This window comes from Stegostoma tigrinum, chromosome 18 (assembly GCF_030684315.1).
Source record: "Stegostoma tigrinum isolate sSteTig4 chromosome 18, sSteTig4.hap1, whole genome shotgun sequence".
Classification (NCBI taxonomy): Eukaryota; Metazoa; Chordata; class Chondrichthyes; order Orectolobiformes; family Stegostomatidae; genus Stegostoma; species Stegostoma tigrinum.
In genome coordinates, this window is record NC_081371.1 from 52989751 (window position 1) to 53009321 (window position 19571).

General features: G+C 41.9%; 1 protein-coding gene across 1 annotated transcript in view; it reads left to right on the forward strand.

Moving 5' to 3' along the window:
* The window catches only part of ppm1h (protein phosphatase, Mg2+/Mn2+ dependent, 1H), a 153221-nt gene that overhangs the window by 104593 nt on the left and 29057 nt on the right, over nt 1-19571 (forward strand). The window contains exons 3-4 of the mRNA XM_048548922.2: nt 1899-2240; nt 16897-17009. Coding sequence (XP_048404879.1) covers nt 1899-2240; nt 16897-17009 — 455 coding nt within the window. The remainder of the gene's footprint in view (nt 1-1898; nt 2241-16896; nt 17010-19571) is intronic.

Sequence of the window (19571 nt, forward strand, 5' to 3'; positions counted from 1 at the left end):
TCCTGCGATAGGCTAGGCAGAGACAAGCATGAGAATTCCTGGAAGCATGGCACTCCATGAAGCAGGCTATTAATAAACACATTAAACTCGACCCATATACATTCCACTACGGAGGAAACCCGGAAGCAAGGCGATCCATCGCAATGGACCCCAGAGTTTAAAAACCAGGCGGGAAAACACACCAACGCTTCATCACAGGCTGCGCTGAGGATGTTACCAAGCACGGTAACGAAACGTCTGCGGAACAACAAACCAGCACGGCGAGCCAACCAACCTTAACGCCCACAACCTGAGCTACAAATCTGCACCAAAACCTTACTTCCCACTTGCCTGGATGGTTGAAGCTCCAACAATACTGAAGAAAATTAACACCTCCAGGACAAAGAAGTCTGCTTGATTGGTAGAACATCCCTCCACATGCTTTCACACCCTCCACCTTAGACATACAACAGCAGTGTGTACCATCTACAAGATGCACTGCAGAAATTCACTAAGGCTCCTTAAACAACACCTACCAAACCCATAACCAATACCATTTAGAAGGAAAAGAACAATGAATACCTGAGAACACCACCTGCTGCAAACATCTCACTATTCTGACCTGGAAATTTACCACTGACCCTTCAGTATTGCTGGGTTAAAATTTAAGATCTCTCTTCCTAATCGCATTGTTGGTCTTTGTAAACCAAATGGACTGTAGACTTCAAGAAGGCAGCTCATCGTCACCTTTGCAAGGTCAACTAGGATGGGTAATAAATCCATGGGACAACTTGGGACAGGCAATCAATTATGGCCGAGTCAGTGCCCACACCCCTCGAGTTCAAAAGAATTTAAAAGTTCAATTTCCAGAGAATCATAGAATCCCTACAGTGTGCAAGTAGATTGTTCGGCCAACTGAGTTCCAAAGAAGATCCCACCTGGACTTATGCCCTCTACCCTATCCCTGTAACCTTGCGTTTCGTATGGCTAATGCACCCTGTGTGCACATCCCTGGACACTGCAGGCAATTGGCATGGCCAATCCACCTAATGCCCACATCTTTCGACTGTGGGAGGAACCCGGAGTAGCCAGAGGAAACACCTGCAGACACGGGGAGAATGTGCAAACTCCATGTAGACAGTCGCCCAAGGGTGGAATTGAAACCAGGTCCCTGGTGCAATGAGGTAGCGGGTGTATACACTGTGCCACCATTCTGCCCAAAAGTTTTACTAGGATGATACAATAAACTGGTTAAAGCTGTAGGGAAAGATGTAGCAATTAACAGGAATGGGATAGCCCTGTGATTTTGCACACTGGAGTATCTCTTAACCTCCTACCAAGATCCTTACAAGATCTCTGCTTTCTTTACATTCTGACTTCTTGAATATCTCCCACATCCTTTGGTTAAATGCATGGCTCTCAATGGTGGGACAGTTAGTCCCTAAGCTGTGAAATTCCCTTTCCATACCCCCCATCTCGTCTCCTTTCAGCAAGCCTTTGGTCATCTGTCTTAAGTGGCTCAATGTCAATTTTTTTTTAATATTTGCGCAATGTCTTGGGATGTGTTAAAGCCAACATATATTATTGTTGAATTAATTTATAATTTGCACAGAGCCAAATTCTTAAACAATCAGTCACACATTCCATTCACATCATTGTGTAGCTCAAGAAGTGAATAAGTACTTGAACGGATAAAGATGACAGGGGCCATGGGGAAAGAACAGGGGAATAGGTTCAAAAAGAACTAAAGAGATAGCATGGATATGATGAGTTAAATAGAGTGTTTGTTTTTGTTAATTTTATCATAAATTGACAACTTTTTACCATGAGACCATTCCAGAAATTGAAATGCTTGTTAAGCAGCACGGATTGTTGTTTGAAACACTGAAGTTGGGTATCTTGACTTTTTTTAAATGTAGGAATCTGAGGAGATTACATTTAACTACTGGGCACTGTTTGACGGACATGCAGGATCTGGCGCTGCAGTGGTAGCCTCCAAGCTCCTCCACCACAAGATAGCAGAGCATCTTCAAGAGGTGGCTGGAATCCTAAGAAACTCAGCAGTGCTTCCCCCAACCTGCCTCAATGATGAACCCGAAGTGGTAAGCACAACAAGGACGTTAACCAGAGCTGCCTCTCTGCGAGGCTCGATGGGGACTCCAGGGTCACCGAGTAGCCCTCCGACACGGTTCTTCATTGAGAAGAAAATTCCACACGAGAGTTTGGTTATTGGAGCAATAGAGAATGCTTTTAAAGAAATGGTAAGTGTTTTTGAGGCAGCCATTTGAAATAGGCTTTGATGACCTCACAAAGAGAAATTGCCACTGTTGGTTTCTGTTGGCTGTTACAAAACTTGGGGGAATTTTAACGTTCTTTGTGCCTTTAGTCTTGGGTTTAATTTATTTTCCCTCTTAACCAAGAAATTTCTGCGACTACCATCTGAAAATAAAACTTGTTTGTTGCACCTTCAGGATGTTCCACATAGCTAATGAAAGTACCTTTTTGTGTGCAGTTGCTGTTATAATGTAGGTAATCAATTTATATGCATCTAAGGCCCATAAACAGTGATATGATAAATGGCCAGATTACTACTGAATGGATTAAGAAGAGGCACTGCTTCATTGCTGGGTATTTACTGTGAACCTAAGTCGTAAGAAAGGAATAGAGAAAATAATTTGCTGCAAATGGCAAAGAAATATGAAGATAAAGGAACTTTAATAGTTAGGGACTGTTAATGAATGAATAGTGAGGATGAGGAGTTCCTGATATTGTCTGAAGGATAATTTTTAATTAGTCTGTTTCAAGCCCAATGAAGAAGGTATATGTAGTTCAGGGATAAAACTAAACAGTTGGAGTTTGTTTCACTAAGAAATGTATTGATAATGGTGATCACAAAATAATACGGTTTAAGGTTGCCCTGGAAAGAGACAAAAATGAATAAATTCAAAATGATGAGTTCCAATTCGGAAAGCCAGACAAAACTGTTTCTCCTGAAGTGACAATCAAAGATCATTAAATTTAAAATAATTTGGTAAAGAAGTAAATGCACAAACATCTGGATTTTAATGACAGACTGATGGAAGTAAATTCCATATAAAATGTCAAAAAGGCAATTAAACATGAAATTCAAAATGACAAATTTTCAGGCTGACCAGGAACGAGCTGGGATGTGAAATTAAATTTGCCATCAAAGAGTCCAGCACAGGAACAGGTCCTTTGGCCACCAACCTATGTTGACTCATAATGCTTATCTAAACTAAGAATCTTCTGCCTCTATGCAGTCCTTATCCCTCTATTTCCTGCCTATTCATATATCTGCCAAGAAGACTCTTAAAACGTTGCTATTGTATCTCCTTCCGCCTTTTACCTTTAAAACTATGTCCCCACGTAATTTGATATTTCTATCCTGGGGGAAAAAGTCTCCCTCTATTCATTCTATCCATGTCTGTCATAATTTTGTAAACCTCTATCAGGTCCGGCCTTCAAGTGAAACCAAACCGAGTTCGTCCAATCTCTCATCATAGCTAATATCGTTGAAACCAGGCAATATCCTGGTTAACCGTTTCTGTATCCTCCGTAAAGTCGTTACATCCTTCTGGTAATGTGGCAACCAGAACTGTACGCAATATTCCAAATGTGGCTGAACTAAATTTCGATACAACTTTCAAAGAGCTAACACTGACGCAGTTGGTCAAGAGGACCCAACTGTGACACAATCAAGTTCTTGTGATATTAGTTGAGACATGAATATTGGTCTCCATTCATATTTGGAAAAGGAGGATGGAGTATTTTATAGTATCAGAGATAATGGGAACTGCAGATGCTGGAGAATTCCAAGATAATAAAATGTGAAGCTGGATGAACACAGCAGGCCAAGCAGCATCTCAGGAGCACAAAAGCTGACGCTTCGGGCCTAGACCCTTCATCAGAGAGGGGGATGGGGAGAGGGAACTGGAATAAATAGGGAGAGAGGGGGAGGTGGACCGAAGATGGAGAGTAAAGAAGATAGGTGGAGAGAGTATAGGTGGGGAGGTAGGGAGGGGATAGGTCAGTCCAGGGAAGACGGACAGGTCAAGGAGGTGGGATGAGGTTAGTAGGTAGCTAGGGGTGCGGCTTGGGGTGGGAGGAAGGGATGGGTGAGAGGAAGAACCGGTTAGGGAGGCAGAGACAGGTTGGACTGGTTTTGGGATGCATTGGGTGGGGGGGAAGAGCTGGGCTGGTTGTGTGGTGCAGTGGGGGGAGGGGACGAACTAGGCTGGTTTAGGGATGCAGTAGGGGAAGGGGAGATTTTGAAACTGGTGAAGTCCACATTGATACCATATGGCTGCAGGGTTCCCAGGCGGAATATGAGTTGCTGTTCCTGCAACCTTCGGGTGGCATCATTGTGGCAGTGCAGGAGGCCCATGATGGACATGTCATCTAGAGAATGGGAGGGCGAGTGGAAATGGTTTGCGACTGGGAGGTGCAGTTGTTTGTTGCGAACTGAGCGGAGGTGTTCTGCAAAGCGGTCCCCAAGCCTCCGCTTGGTTTCCCCAATGTAGAGGAAGCCGCACCGGGTACAGTGGATGCAGTATACCACATTGGCAGATGTGCAGGTGAACCTCTGCTTAATGTGGAATGTCATCTTGGGGCCTGGGATGGGGGTGAGGGAGGAGGTGTGGGGACAAGTGTAGCATTTCCTGCGGTTGCAGGGGAAGGTGCCGGGTGTGGTGGGGTTGGAGGGCAGTGTGGAGCGTTTAACCGCAGGAAATGCTACACTTGTCCCCACACCTCCTCCCTCACCCCTATCCCAGGCCCCAAGATGACATTCCACATTAAGCAGAGGTTCACCTGCACATCTGCCAATGTGGTATACTGCATCCACTGTACCCGGTGCGGCTTCCTCTACATTGGGGAAACCAAGCGGAGGCTTGGGGACCGCTTTGCAGAACACCTCCGCTCAGTTCGCAACAAACAACTGCACCTCCCAGTCGCAAACCATTTCCACTCGCCCTCCCATTCTCTAGATGACATGTCCATCATGGGCCTCCTGCACTGCCACAATGATGCCACCCGAAGGTTGCAGGAACAGCAACTCATATTCCGCCTGGGAACCCTGCAGCCATATGGTATCAATGTGGACTTCACAAGTTTCAAAATCTCCCCTTCCCCTACTGCATCCCTAAACCAGCCTAGTTCGTCCCCTCCCCCCACTGCACCACACAACCAGCCCAGCTCTTCCCCCCCACCCAATGCATCCCAAAACCAGTCCAACCTGTCTCTGCCTCCCTAACCGGTTCTTCCTCTCACCCATCCCTTCCTCCCACCCCAAGCCGCACCCCTAGCTACCTACTAACCTCATCCCACCTCCTTGACCTGTCCGTCTTCCCTGGACTGACCTATCCCCTCCCTACCTCCCCACCTATACTCTCTCCACCTATCTTCTTTACTCTCCACCTTCGGTCCGCCTCCCCCTCTCTCCCTATTTATTCCAGTTCCCACTCCCCATCCCCCTCTCTGATGAAGGGTCTAGGCCCGAAGCGTCAGCTTTTGTGCTCCTGAGATGCTGCTTGGCCTGCTGTGTTCATCCAGCCTCACATTTTATTATCTTGGAGTATTTTATATCCACCTGAAATGCATTTAATATCTCATCTCAAACACAGCACCTCTAAAACTACAGTACACCATTGAACTGTTACCCTGGCTAAATGGAAGGGAATAACGTTTAAAAGAAAACCAATCAATATTATATAGTATTAAAAAGAATTAGTAAGAAAGTGTGCTTCTAATGCTGAGCTCTTCTGATTTTACTCTATCTATGTAGTCACTCCAGCCAAAGTTACTGTAGCTGTGTTGTTAGTTGTTGCAAACATTAGTCTGCATGTACAAAACTGTAGCAGTGGAACTGAGGACCAATTTTCAGTGATATTTGTTGTTTAAGGTAATGGTTCTGAAGGAGTTAATGTGCATGTTACTTTGTCTCTGCCTATTCTACTGATGTTACGCAAGTATGTGGGTGGAGACCATTAGTTCTATACTAATTCTCAAAGGAAGCGGATGTATCTGTACCAGCTCTTAGTAATTACGTGAGACCAAATGTGGTTGTACTTTGTTGCCTTCATGCAATCGACCATGTTATCTTAGAGCAGTGCCCAATTGTTGAAATAAAACCAGAAAGTGCTAGAAAATCTTAATATGTCTGGGCAGCATCTGTGGAAAGAAAAGAGTTAACATTTTAAGTCTGATATAATTCTTCTTTAAAAGTGAAAGTAGCTAGAAAAAGGTGATTTTAAATGTTGACGGAGAGGAAAAGTGGGGGTGGGAGGGGGTTGCGCAGTACAACAGATGGTGAAGCTGCCCATGGCAAAAGACAGAGTGCTGATGGTAGTGAAGAACAGATATAGATACAATGGGTATTAATGGTAGGTGTTAATCGAAAAATAATAGGTTAGCTCTTCTGAGAACAAATCCATGCAAATACTGAGGGTGGGGGGAGGGGTGTTATCAGGCTAGAGGTCAGGCTGCCAAATTTGTTAAACTTAATGTTGAGTCATAGAGATATACAGCATGGACACACACCCTTCAGCCCAACTTGCCCATGGCAACCAGACATCCCAAATAAACCTAGTCCCATTTGCCAGCATTTGGCCCATAGTGCTCTAAACCTTTCCTATTCATATACCCATCCAGATGCCTTTTAAATATTGTAATTGTACCAGCCTCCACCACCTCCTCTAATAGCTCATTTCCCCCTTAGATTCCCTTTAAATCTTTCCCACTCACCTTAACCTTATGCCCTTTAGTTTTGGACTCCCCTGAGAAAAGACCTTGTGCATTTGCCCTATCCATACTCCTCATGATTTCATAAGCCTCTGTAAGGTCACCCCTCAGCCTCTGATGCTCCAGGAAAAATAGCCCCAGCCTATTTAGCCTCTCCCTATAGCTCCAGCCCTGGCAACATCCTAGTAAATCTTTTCTAAACCCTTTCAAGCATCACAACATCCTTCCTGTAGCAGGGAGACTATAATTGCATGCAGTGTTACAATGACCAATGTCCAGCCAAAACATGACCTCCCGGCTCCTTTACTCAATGCACTGACTAATAAAGGCAGGCATACCAAACGCCACCTTCACCTTCCTGTCTACCTGTGACTCCACTTTCAAGGAACAATGAACCTGCATTCCAATGTCTTTTTTTGTTCAGCAACACTCTCCAGGACCCCACCATTGAGTGTAGAAGTCCGGCCCTGATTTGCCTTTCCAAAATGCAGCAGCTCACATTTATCTAAATTAAACTCCATTTGCTACTCCTCGGCCCATTGTACCTCTGATAAAGATCCTGTTGTACCCTGAGGTAACCTACTTTGCTGTTCACTACACCTCCAATTTTGGTGTCATCTGCAAACTTAGTAACCATACCCCCATGTTCACATCCAACTCATTCATATATGTGACAAAAAGTAATGGAACCAGCGCTGATCCTTGTGGCGCACCTCCAGTCTGAAAAACAACCCCCCTCCACCACCCTCTGTCTTCTACCTTTTGATCCAGTTCTTTATCCAAATAGCTAGTTCTCCCTCTATTCCTGTGATCTGACCTTGCTCACCAGTCTATCATGAGAAATCTGTTGAACACTTTTCTGAAGTCCGTACAGATCATGTCCACCACTCTGCCCTCATCAATTCTCTTCGTTACTTTTTCAAAAAACTCAAGTTAGTGAGACACGATTTCACACACACAAAGTCATGTTGACTATCCCTCATCAGTTTTTGCTTTTCCAGAAACATGTCCCTCAGAATTCCCTACCAACAACTTGCCCACCACCAATGTCAGGCTCACAATATATAGTTCCCTGGCTTTTCCTTACCACCTTTCTTTAGTGGCACCATGTTAGCCAACCTCCAGTCTTCTGGCACCTCACCTGTGGCTATCGATGATACAGATATCTCAGCAATGGGCCCAGCAATCACTTCCCTAGCTTCCCACAGAGTTCCGAGGTCCACCTGTCGGGCCCTGGCAAGTGATCCACCTTCTATGCATTTTAAGCATTTTTGGACATCCAGCACCACCCTGGTAATATGGGAATTTTTCAAGGTGTCGTTTATTTCCCCACATTCTCTATCTTCCATAACCTTCTCCACAGTAAACACTGATGAAAAATACTCATTTAGTACCTTCCTTATCTCCTGTGGTTCCACACATAGAAGGCCTTGCTGATCTTCGAAGGGTCCCAATCCCCCCTAGTTACCTTTTTGCCTTTAATGTATTTATAGAATTCCTTTGGATTCTCCATAATACTGTTTGCCAACGCCATGTCATATCCCCTTTTTGCCCTCCTGATTTCCCTCTTAAATATAGTCCTACTGCCTTTATACTCTTCTTGGGATTCACTCGATCTCTGCTGTCTATGCCTGACATACGCTTCCTTCTTATTCTTGACCAGAGCCTTAATTTCTCTAGTCATTCAGCACTCCCTACACCTGCCAGCCTTGCCTTTCACCCTAACAGGAACATACTGTTATGGACTCTCGTTTGTCTCATTTTTGAAGGCTTCCCATTTTCTATCCTTTCACCTGCGAACATCTGTGCCCAGTCAACTTTTGAAAGTTCTTGCCTAATACCGTAAAAATTGGTCTTCCTCCAATTCTGACCTTCAACTTTTAGATCTGGTCTATCCTTTTCCATCACTATTTTAAAACAGATAGAATCGCTGACCCCAAAGTTCTCCTCCACTGATACCTGAGTCACTGCCTTTTTTCCCCAAGAGTAGGTCAAGTTTAAACCTTCTCTAGTAGGTACATCCACATACTGCATAAGAAAATTCTCTTGGACACGTTTAACAAATTCCTCTCCATTCAAGCACTTAACACTTAACACTCCATTTAACACTTTGGCAGTCCCAGTCCATGCTTGGAAAGTTAAAATCCCCTACCATGACCACCATATTATTCTCACAGACAACTGAGATCTCCTTACAAATTTGTTTCTCAATTTCCTGCTGACTATTGGGGTGGGGGTGTGGTCTATAGTACAATCCCAATAAGGTGGCCACCCCTTTTTTATTTCTCAATTCCACCCAAACAACTTTCCTGGACATATTCCCCGGAATATCATCCGTAAATACAGCCGTAATGTTATCCCTAATCAAAAATGCCACTCCCCCTCCTCTCTTGCTCCCCTTTCTGTCCTTCCTATGGCATCTATACCCTGGAACATTAAGCTGCCAGTCCTGTTCATCCCTGAGCCACGTGTCTGTAATTGTGCTTTGTAAACCCCTGACTTGACCCCCAATATTACTAGACTAAATCTTCCTGAGCAGCTCAAGCAAATCTCTCCACCAGTATATTAGTGTCCTTCCAATTCAGGTACAATCCATCCTTCTTGTACAGGTCACTTCTATCCCAGAAGAGAGTCCAATGATCCAAAAATGTGTGTCCTTCTCCCCTACACCAGTTCCTCAGCAACACTTTCATCTGCTCTATCCTCCTATTTGTGGCACTGGGAATAATTCAGATATTACTGCCCTCGAGGACCTACATTTTAAATCCCTGCCTTGCTTCCTATATTTTCTTTTCAGAATCTTTTCCTTTTCTTTTCCTATATCATTAATTCCAATGTGTACAATGACCCTCTCTAGGTCCTGCTCCCCTTTGAGAATATTTTGCACCCTGTCCAAGATGCCCTTGATCCTGGCTCCAGGGAAGCAACACATCATTCTGATGTCTTGCTGTTGGCTGCAGAAATGTCTGACTAGACAGTCTCCTATCCGAATCAATCATTTGGAATATGGTGTACCCCTTGTTACATTAGAGCCAGTCTCAGTTCCAGAAACCTGGCTGTCAGTCCATCACCCCCTACATTTTCCAAAACAGCTAACTTGATTGAGATGGGATAGTCACAGGTGACTGCACTGCCTGCCTTCCTCCATTACCTTTCCTGGAGGTCACCCATCTATCTACCTGACTATCTATGGTTTATCTTCCTTCCTGCAACTGCCATCCATCACACCCATTGACTCTTGTAAATTCCTCATTGCCTGTAACTGCCACTCCATGCGATCCCATAGGATTCGCAACCAAACACACTTTCTGCAGACATAATCATCAGTAACAGGGAATTCTCCCTAATCTCCACATCCAACAAGAAGACACATCACTCCACTAAAGACCATCTTTTTACCTTAACAATCTGCAAACCCGGAAAATAGTTTAGTTTTACTACTCTTAAAAACACTGCTGCAGGCTGGCTTAGTACCTATGTTTTTATATTTTGAAAGTTCTTTCAAGAGACAGATCTCAATTAAAAACATATAATCAATAAAGAACGCACTCTACCTGTTTTGGTAAATCTACAATAGTGAGTAAGGTTACATTTTAAAACTAGCCACTTAACTGCTCCCCTGCTGTGGGCTCACAACACAGGTTTTGCGCCAAGGTCAGCTGTGAATTTTGCTGCTTGTTTACTTAGAAATAAGTTAGTTTCAAGTATCTCTTGACATCTAAATAGCAAAGGCAGCAGCTGGGTCAAGCACAGAGTAGGTCTCTTTCTCCGTTTGAATCACTTCCCATTTGGTGACTACCATTGTCTCCCTTCTTCCTATTTAAGGTGCCGTTGTTTTGATCTTTTCTCCCCAACGTTCCAAAACAATGCAGCAGCTTATAAAACGGTAATTACTGCTCTTAGAATTTGAGGAAATCAGCTCCAACACTGAAAATACCTCAAAGGAGCGGCTGTTACAGCCACAGTTTTATCCCCACCTGCAGCTTGGATTGCGCAGAAGCATAATCCTGAAGGCTGTAAAGTGCCAAAGCAAAAAATGACGTACAGTATCTCCAGCCCACTTCAAGTTTCACTGGAGCAGTCTGGTTAACACCTATAGTAGCATCTCCTTTTATCAACAACCACTAGATCAGCCCAAGATCAGCGAACGATCTCAAAATACCTTTTATCCACTGCCACTTGTGGAGACAGCCAGCACAACACAGTGCCAGGAGTGGTCAACTGGAAATATACTACAGAAACCTCCCCACCCCCCTTTCCCATTCATTCGGAGCTGCAAATATTTCTCTAAGTTTTCACTGTTCTTATCTCCTGCCCATTGCTAACATGCACCAACTCTGAAGGCCACCCAGAAAATTGATGGATCATTTCAAAAGAATACAAAATGCTGGAATTTTTAGTGCTTCTTCTTGACCTGTTTATATTATTACAGCATGTTTGGATTATACTTCAGATTTCCAGAGTCTGCAGTGCTTTGCCTTTTGTTAAAAAAAAATAACCTGCGTTTAAGGCCAGATCATCAGAGAGTTGAATGCAGTTTAATCTTGTTCCAACTTGAGTTGACTTTTCTCAAAGGATCCATTTTCAGCAGACCCTTCCCAAACTCATCTTGGTGCTCCAAGCATTGCTTCACAGAGACATTAAAGCTTGCTGCCATCCCTTGTGACTTTGTAGGTAATAAATTACTCATTATCAATTGGAGCCCAAAAAGATGCATCTCCCATTCTACTCCAATACTATTATGTGGAGAGACGAGGAGAATTGGTTTCTACCTGAGGCAGTCCTTTATATTCATAGCATTAGCATCACCTAAAATCTTTCCGTCCTTAAGAATTCAAATTACACACATTTTAAATTGCCCACTTGATTGTGCATTGACCTGGATAGCCTCTAGTGTCCTTGAATGTGGTGAATTTATTTCTCAATGCACACAAAGTGAGTGCCTTCCTCTGTCTTTTGCATCTCCTGAATTGAGAACCCTATGATCGAACAACACAACATTCGGCCACTCCAGTCACCTTCACTATTCAATAAGATCATGAATAATTTGAGTATGGCTTCAACTCCTCTTTTTGTGTTTACCTGACCATAACCTGTGATTCCCTTGCAAATTAAAAATCTGTCTTAAATCAGCTTTGAATATAGTTGCTGATTTGGCCCCGCTGCCCCACAAGCTAAGGACTGTCTGACAGAATAAATTCCTACTTCTTTTAATCATCTTCTGCCACTGAAAGTGTGACAGAGCAGGAATCCTGCTCGCCCAACTAACCTTCAATAAGCACATCCTAAATTTCAGTTGTCGAATTTAAATTGTGACAATTTAAATATTGCCATAACGAAAGAGCAGAGCCTTTCAGTAACTGCCCAATTACTATGGGAACCCCAGCATATTTGTGGGCTGAAGTGATAGAGTTGAGGATGAGGACAAGAAATAATTCTGCTGTAATTAATGGTGGGCTTCTGAATGCCCTTGCCCATCTCGTACCAGTTTCTTTAGTCATGAGTGACCTGCAGAAAATGATGAGCTCATTTCACCTTAAGCACATTTGATTAATGACTGTAACAACATGCAATAATGTCAAAGCTTGGAACAAAAAGGAATTGAGAATAAGAGGGTCTGAGAAGGATCAAAGTTTGATTCTAACTGAAGGGGGGTATCTAGATACAGGGGGTGGGGCATGGTTTGTGGAATTGAATAATGAAAAGTGGGAAATCTGCCAATATCGTAGTTGGCAACGTATAGACATAAGTATGCAATGCCTTGGAATCTCTCTAAAGCAACACAGGGCTTAATGACCTTACTCTGAATTATTGTTTTGTTGTTTTGTCCCAGACTGAAGCTTGGGGTGCGAGTGGTGATACCTCGCCTCTCCTTTCAACCTTCTCACTTGGCCATACCTTCCACTACTTAGCCAAAGTGGTGCTGCAATCCTTACCAAATCTTATCATACTGTTCTGAATAGGATGTGAATGCGCAAGTCTTTCCCATTCAGTACGTAGTCTGTTCATCTGCAAGCCCACACTGTGCATCTTGTGACAGCGCATGGAAAATGGATCCTCGCAATCCCAGACTAAACCTTCAGAAAAACTTTGAGGTTTCTTAATTTATTCACAGGATGTGAGTCTCACGGACTAAATCAGCATTTAGCATCCATTCCTAATTGCCCAGAGACAGTTAAGAGTCAACCACGTTGCTGTAGGTCTGGAGTCACTTGAGGGATAGTTGAGGTAAAGAAAGTTTACTTCCCTAAGGGGCATTAATGAACCAAGTAGGTTTTTTCAACAATTGAAAACAGATTTATGGTCATCATTAGAATATTATTTTCACATTTTTTATTGAATTCACATTCCACCATTTGTCTTGGCAGGCCCTGAAGCTACCTGGATCTCTGGATTAATAGTTTTAGCAATAATGCCAGTAGGCCACTACCTCCCTCAATAAGATTGGTGCTATAAACGCAGAGCGCTCACCCACTTGCATGTGGACATAGGCTAGCCCCCTTCATGGATTAAACTCCAGACCATGAGTGAATAGCTCCATTGGAGAACTTCATGTAGCTTGAAAGGAGATACTAGCGAATATTTTCTACTTTGACAGGAACTCCAGCTTCCATATTACAATAATTTTATGTTAGCAATGCTGGCTGAGCCAGTATTTATTGCCTATCCCTAGATGTCCTCCAGAAGGTGGTGGTGGTGGTGAGCTGCATTCTGAAACCTCTGTATACCACGAGCTGTAGGTAGACCAGAAATGCTGTTAGGGAGCATTTTGACTCCGCATCCTTGAAGGAATGGTCATGTTTCCAAGTCAAGATGGTGAGTGGCTTAGTGGGGAACTTGCAGGTGGTGTTGTTCCCTTGTATGTGCTGCTGCTGTCCTTCTAGATGGAAGTGTTCATGTGTTTGGAAGTTGCTATCTATCAAGGGCCTCTGAATTTCTGTCGGGCATCTTGTAAATGGTACTGCTAATAGTGAGTGTCACTGGTAGAGCTTCTGGATGGGGTGCCAATCAATCTGGCTGTTGTGTCCTTTTATCCAGGAGATCAATGGATCTATAGAAATTAAGCATCATGTTTATAATTTTCAATCCCCTCTATACTCTCCCTCTTCCTCTTGTCTGTAACTTCCTCCATGCAGATTAGAGTTGTTGAATTGGTTTTGAAAAGCTGCATGATGCAGGCTGTGTAAAAGTGGACGCTTACAAAGCAAGTGTTACAAAACAAAAAAGGGTAGGGAATAGCCTAATATTAGTCTTGCTAGACCAATTATCCAGTGGTCCCAGTCAGAGGGTACGTCCCTTTGATATTTCCAACATTCCACCTCTTCTGGGTTCCCCTGACCTTCTCCACTATTGGCTCCTTTTCAGCTGCCTTAGATCTATGCTGTGGAATACAGTCATCTAATCTTCTCCATTTATCCAGCTGTCTCTTACCTTTCTAAAATGCTTTCTAAGCCCACTAATTTGACCCAAACCTTTGATTTTTGTCTCCACGAATGATTCAATACTATATTCTTTCTGAAAGTGCTGCCACCAAAAAAGTCACCACATTTTTCGTACACGATAATTAAAAATGACTGACGTGAAAGAAAATTGGAAAGCAATATAATTAGGAAGGTTAGAAGGGAAGCATAAAGGAAGCCTGGGAATGAACAGTAAGGTATGGGTTTTTTTTAAAAAAAGAGAAGCAAAAGGAACTAAAACCGGAAAACGCTGGAGACATTCATCCGGCTTATCACCTTGCGTGGAAAGAGAAGCAGAGTTAGTATTTTTAGTCTAGTCCAGTGGTTCTTCAAAAATGTAACCTTCTCTGAATATAAGGTTCTTCGATGAAGGAACAGCGATCTAGAACAACTGCTGAAATGTGAATCTTTAAAGGTGGGAATGCAGATAGAGAAGGTCATATTTTAAATAAAAAGTCAAGCAGTGATCTTGGACTTTATACAAAATGAATTGACATTGAATGAGCACAAAATATTGGTTGGACCATACAAGGAGAATTGAATGCAGTGTGACACTCTCTTATAGCATGATGTGCTAAAGATACGCCTACAATGCGTATCAGAATAGACAGTTATACTCAAAGATCGGCTTTGCATAAAATGATATTGTTTCGGTAAGACACAGAAGCAGACTAAAGAGGAATTGAGTCATACTTTTCAAGAGCATGAAAGGTTCTGAGAGAATGTCATATGCAGGAATAGTTTAATCAGTTAATTTGGACTGTCACATTTGCAGAAGTACTCTTGAGGGCATGTACCATTCACTGGAAATTGTGAGAAAATTTAGGAAGTGGAATACAGGGCTTCAAGTGTCTATTGAGGTCAGAAGATAAATAAAAAGCAGTTCAAAGGCAATTGGGCAATAATTTTCAAAAGAAAATGAAAGGAGGCTGCGGAAGAGAGGAGGAGAACCAAGATTAATAAAGTTCAAGTTGAAGGAGTGGCATTGAGATGGGCCTCATGGACAAATGGTCTCCTTCTACAGTATTATTTCATGTGAAATCGGAAAAGAACAAAAACTCCATTTGCAAGAAGCCTTGTTTGTTGTGGACACAGTATTACCATGCTTTCCAAAAATTGCCGCTATTCAATGTAATTCCTTGTATATGAAGCACTCTTAAGAGATTTCAGAGAGATGTGCGATATGGCGGTACATCAATGGAAATCTTTTTCTTTTTGTATGGCCAAATGGCAGAAGCATTGATCAGATAGTGTTTCCATTCTTCACAGGCGTTGAGTGTTAGAAAGAGACATTGGTACACGACACTGTTGCCTAAACATTCAGAGATTCAGCTCTTGCAGTTCATTGAGTTCTACCAGCAATTTTCAATAGAAAAAAATTGTTGCAACACAGAATTACTGAAGGAGATCACAATTAATTTGCAATGAAGTTAAGTATATGTCTAAAATTATATGCACTGCCAAGAACTGCTGCAGTCAAATCAATGACCTTTCATGTTTTGTGTGATTGCAGTTATTTAATGGCAATTTGATACGTCTTGCCCTTAACACTAAAAGCAGAGTCAGATCTGTAACTTGACCCAATTTCCTTAACTTTTTATTGTATAATTAAACATTATTGTATTAGTTAGTCCCATAATTTGGCAATACTAAATCTACTGATGTGAGATTTCAGTTCATTCAATAGGCGATGGTAAACGCTGCACATCCTGCTTTATGTCAAATTTTTAAAGCCCCTTCCTTTATCAAGCAATAAGGATGATTGAAGGAAAGTAAATGGAGTTATAGTACAGCTCCTCCATGATCAAATTAAACATGAGAAATAGTAACAGGAGTAGACCTTTTGGCCCACAAGTCTGCTATGCTGTGCCAATTGATTATGACTGACCTTCTGCCTGGATCGCATTCTGGACCACTCTCCATACCCCTGATTTCTTTTTTTGACAAATCAAAAGTACTATTGATCTCAGTCATTAAGATACTCAATGATGGAACATCCAAAACATTCTAGATGAAAAAAAATGTCACCATTCCAACTCAAAGTGTTCAACATTTTATTTGGAGATTGTGTCCATGTTCTAGGTTTCCCAGAAAGGGGGAACAACTTCAGTGTCTACCCTATCAGGCACCTTCTTGACATTGTATCTTTCAAAAATATCACCTCTCCATCTTCTAAAATTTTATCAAATGTAAATGTAATTTATTCTGCATGGAGCATTGCATGTAAATCTGGGCATTGCATTTTAAAAGGGTTGCAGAGGGTGATTAAGTGGAGCATGCAAGAGGAGTAAGCCACTCAACCCATGAATTAAATCACCTCACATATGAGTTTTAACTCTGTCTTTCCATTTTGGTTTAACTAAATTAACTTCGGTAAAGAAAAATCGATACATCTCCATTTTGAAATTTTTCATTCATCATTTCCCAGAACATTAAGCCGTCTTTTTCCCTTGGGAGACTCCTGAGGCATGTATATTATCATTTCCTATATTCCTATTTGCAGTAATTGAATTTCAATTTTATCAGTGATTTGAGGCTGTACCTTGGAAAGAGAAGTTGTGAATCATGACCATTGCTCTTTATCACGCAAAGTTTGTGAAAAGTTGAAGCATAGGCAAGCGAAGCCTAAGAGCTTGCCACAAGTGGTTCCTGAATAACAGCATGGTCTTCTTTGTCTCCTTGATGCTGCCATCTGCAGGACATGCAAATTGAACGAGAGAGAACAACGTACAATATCTCAGGTGGCTGCACTTCCTTGGTCGTGGTGTTTCTGATGGGCAAGTTCTATGTAGCAAATGCTGGGGATAGCAGGTAGGACTAACTTTTTAAAAGCATTATCTCTTGGCCCTTTAACAGTAACTGCAATATAGTGGTTTCATAGTGAAGACCACGCTAATGCTACCTTTACTCTCAAAGTGCTTTCCCATCTAGGCTCATTTTATGCATGTAGTTTTAAACTGACCACTTATCAGGAAGCTGGTAGGATTTCATGCTGTGCTGGCAAAAATGGGGACAATGTTGACCAGATTATATAAAAGAAAAGTTCAACCACAGTCTTTCCATCTGATGGGGCAGGTCAAAATTACCCCCTTAAAATTGGACAGCTGGCATTCTGCAACAGCGTTTTCTCTTCTGGCAACTAGCAAAGGGAAAGAAACCAATAAAAAGTGGAGATTATTTTTCAACTGAACTCTAAACCTTCAAGTAAAAACCAAAATGATATTTCATATAGAATATTTAGTGATGTTTTAATTACCCACTTTCAAATTTGCTGGTGCATTGCTGTTGTAAAGTGTGTAATTGAGAATTACAATTGCCTTCTGAAGTGTATATCACTTTTCTTCAGCTTTTATTTAACAGACTGGATTTTTAGAAGTGTGCAGGTATTGGGTATAATTGAGATATTGTTCTAGTGTAAGACAAATGATGACAAATTGGCAGCCCACTTCATGACTCCTGATATTTTTGTTTTCATTTCCATTAATGTCAACAGGAGAGATGAGGTAAAACAGGGCATTTGACTTGTTAGTATCCAACTGATCTTTCCCAGAAAGTCAACATTCCCCCCCACTGAGTGCAGACGTTCAATAAATCTCATTAATCTGTTGCCTAGACGAATTCCATTGAAATGTCAATTTCTGATTTCAATGTATGTTTCAGTAATAAATTGTGATTGTTTATACAGGAAAGGTTTGTCAAAAGCACCCTTTTGCTCCATAATGAGGTCTTTTATAATTGCTTGCACTGAGAGTACCTCAATGTAAATTATATTGTGCTGACCTCCACCCCCTTTCCTTCCATATTTAATGGTAAATTAATATTATGCATTCATAAATTATTTGCTTAAGGAATAGCTCATAGTGGAGAGTTTTCGAGCAGGTTGCATTCCAGAGACAGCAGATTGTAAAAAAGCAATTCAGTGACTGTCAAGGGAGGTCTTGCCATGTGAACCCTTGGAATGCAGTTTGGACGTTAAATCATTCAAAAACTGATGAGTAATACTAATAGTGTGGTCGTGTTTAATTGCTTCATTTACAGACGGCTTGGAGGTCTGATGAATTGATCAGTGAAATCTTGCTGGCAATAATTAGAATCTGTTTTAAACTCTCCTATCTTTTAAGAATTTTTGAAATAGAAATGTAGAGTTTGAATGTGATACCGTTGGAAAACTGAAGCAGTGTTAGGTAGACAATTGAGTGACTTGCAGTTTATCTATAAACTGTTAAGAACCATTTATTCAAGACTTCCAGGCACAACAATTTACAATAGAATGTATTAATGGATGAAAAACAAATCAAAGAGAATTCAGTTGCCTGGATAGCATGGATTGGATTCCTCAGCACTGGGGCTTAATCTAAGCACACCAGTTGTAAATCATGCTAGTTTATAATATCATCTGAACCCAATGATTAGAATATAGCCTGTTAACTCTCCTGGATACTGCGCCTGTATTTCTACATAATGATGTGTGTAAAAGTCAAAATTTAATAATTTGTCCAGAGGTGTTTTCAGGAAAGTTCCAAAGTTTTGATGCAGAGCCAAATGGTATTCAGCTGAGATTATTTAACCTCTTCATTATGTCATTACTGTAAGGTTATTGCAGAGCACTTAACATGTTTTACTGAGGATTTGCAGCAGAATAGTTATTAAAGGTTCAACTGTGTGTTGATGGGAGTATACATTAACACTGAAACTTAAGCTTCTTCTGGATTAAATTCTTAAGTAATGAAAGTAAAGCTGCCATGTCTGAAATATCTGCATTGGTAAAAATGTACTTGACACATTAATCACAGCATAAGTTTTAATTGATAATGGGGTAATTTTTTATAATTCTGTGTCCTCTACTGAATTAGTTGTAGGCAGCAAAGACCCACAAAATGGCCAAGGTGAAACTTACGCCCCCAAGTGGAACACACAATTTTCTGTTTTTCCAGTAGGTGAGAAAAGTGGGTGCGCTCCCTTCCAGGTATGCTATTCTCTAACCAACTTTTCCATACTCGCCATGTCCAAACACAGGGTGGCGTGGTGGTTCAGTGGTTAGCATTACTGCATCACAATTCCAGGGACCTGTGTTCAATTCCATCTCTGAGTTACTGTGCAAACTCCACACAGACATTCTCCTGTGTCTGTGTGGATTTCCACCAGGTACTCCGGTTTCGTCCTACAGTCCAAGTATGTGCAGGGTTAGATGAATTGGCCATGCTAAATTGGACTCGAGGGATGTGCAGGCTAGGTAGATTAGCCATGGTAAATGCAGGATTATGGGGATGGTTGGGGGTGGGGGGTGGCAGCTGGGGTGTTGGGCAGGGGCTGGGTTGAGGCAGGATGCTCCTTGGAGGGTCAGTGAAGACTCAGTGGGCCAAATGGTCTCTT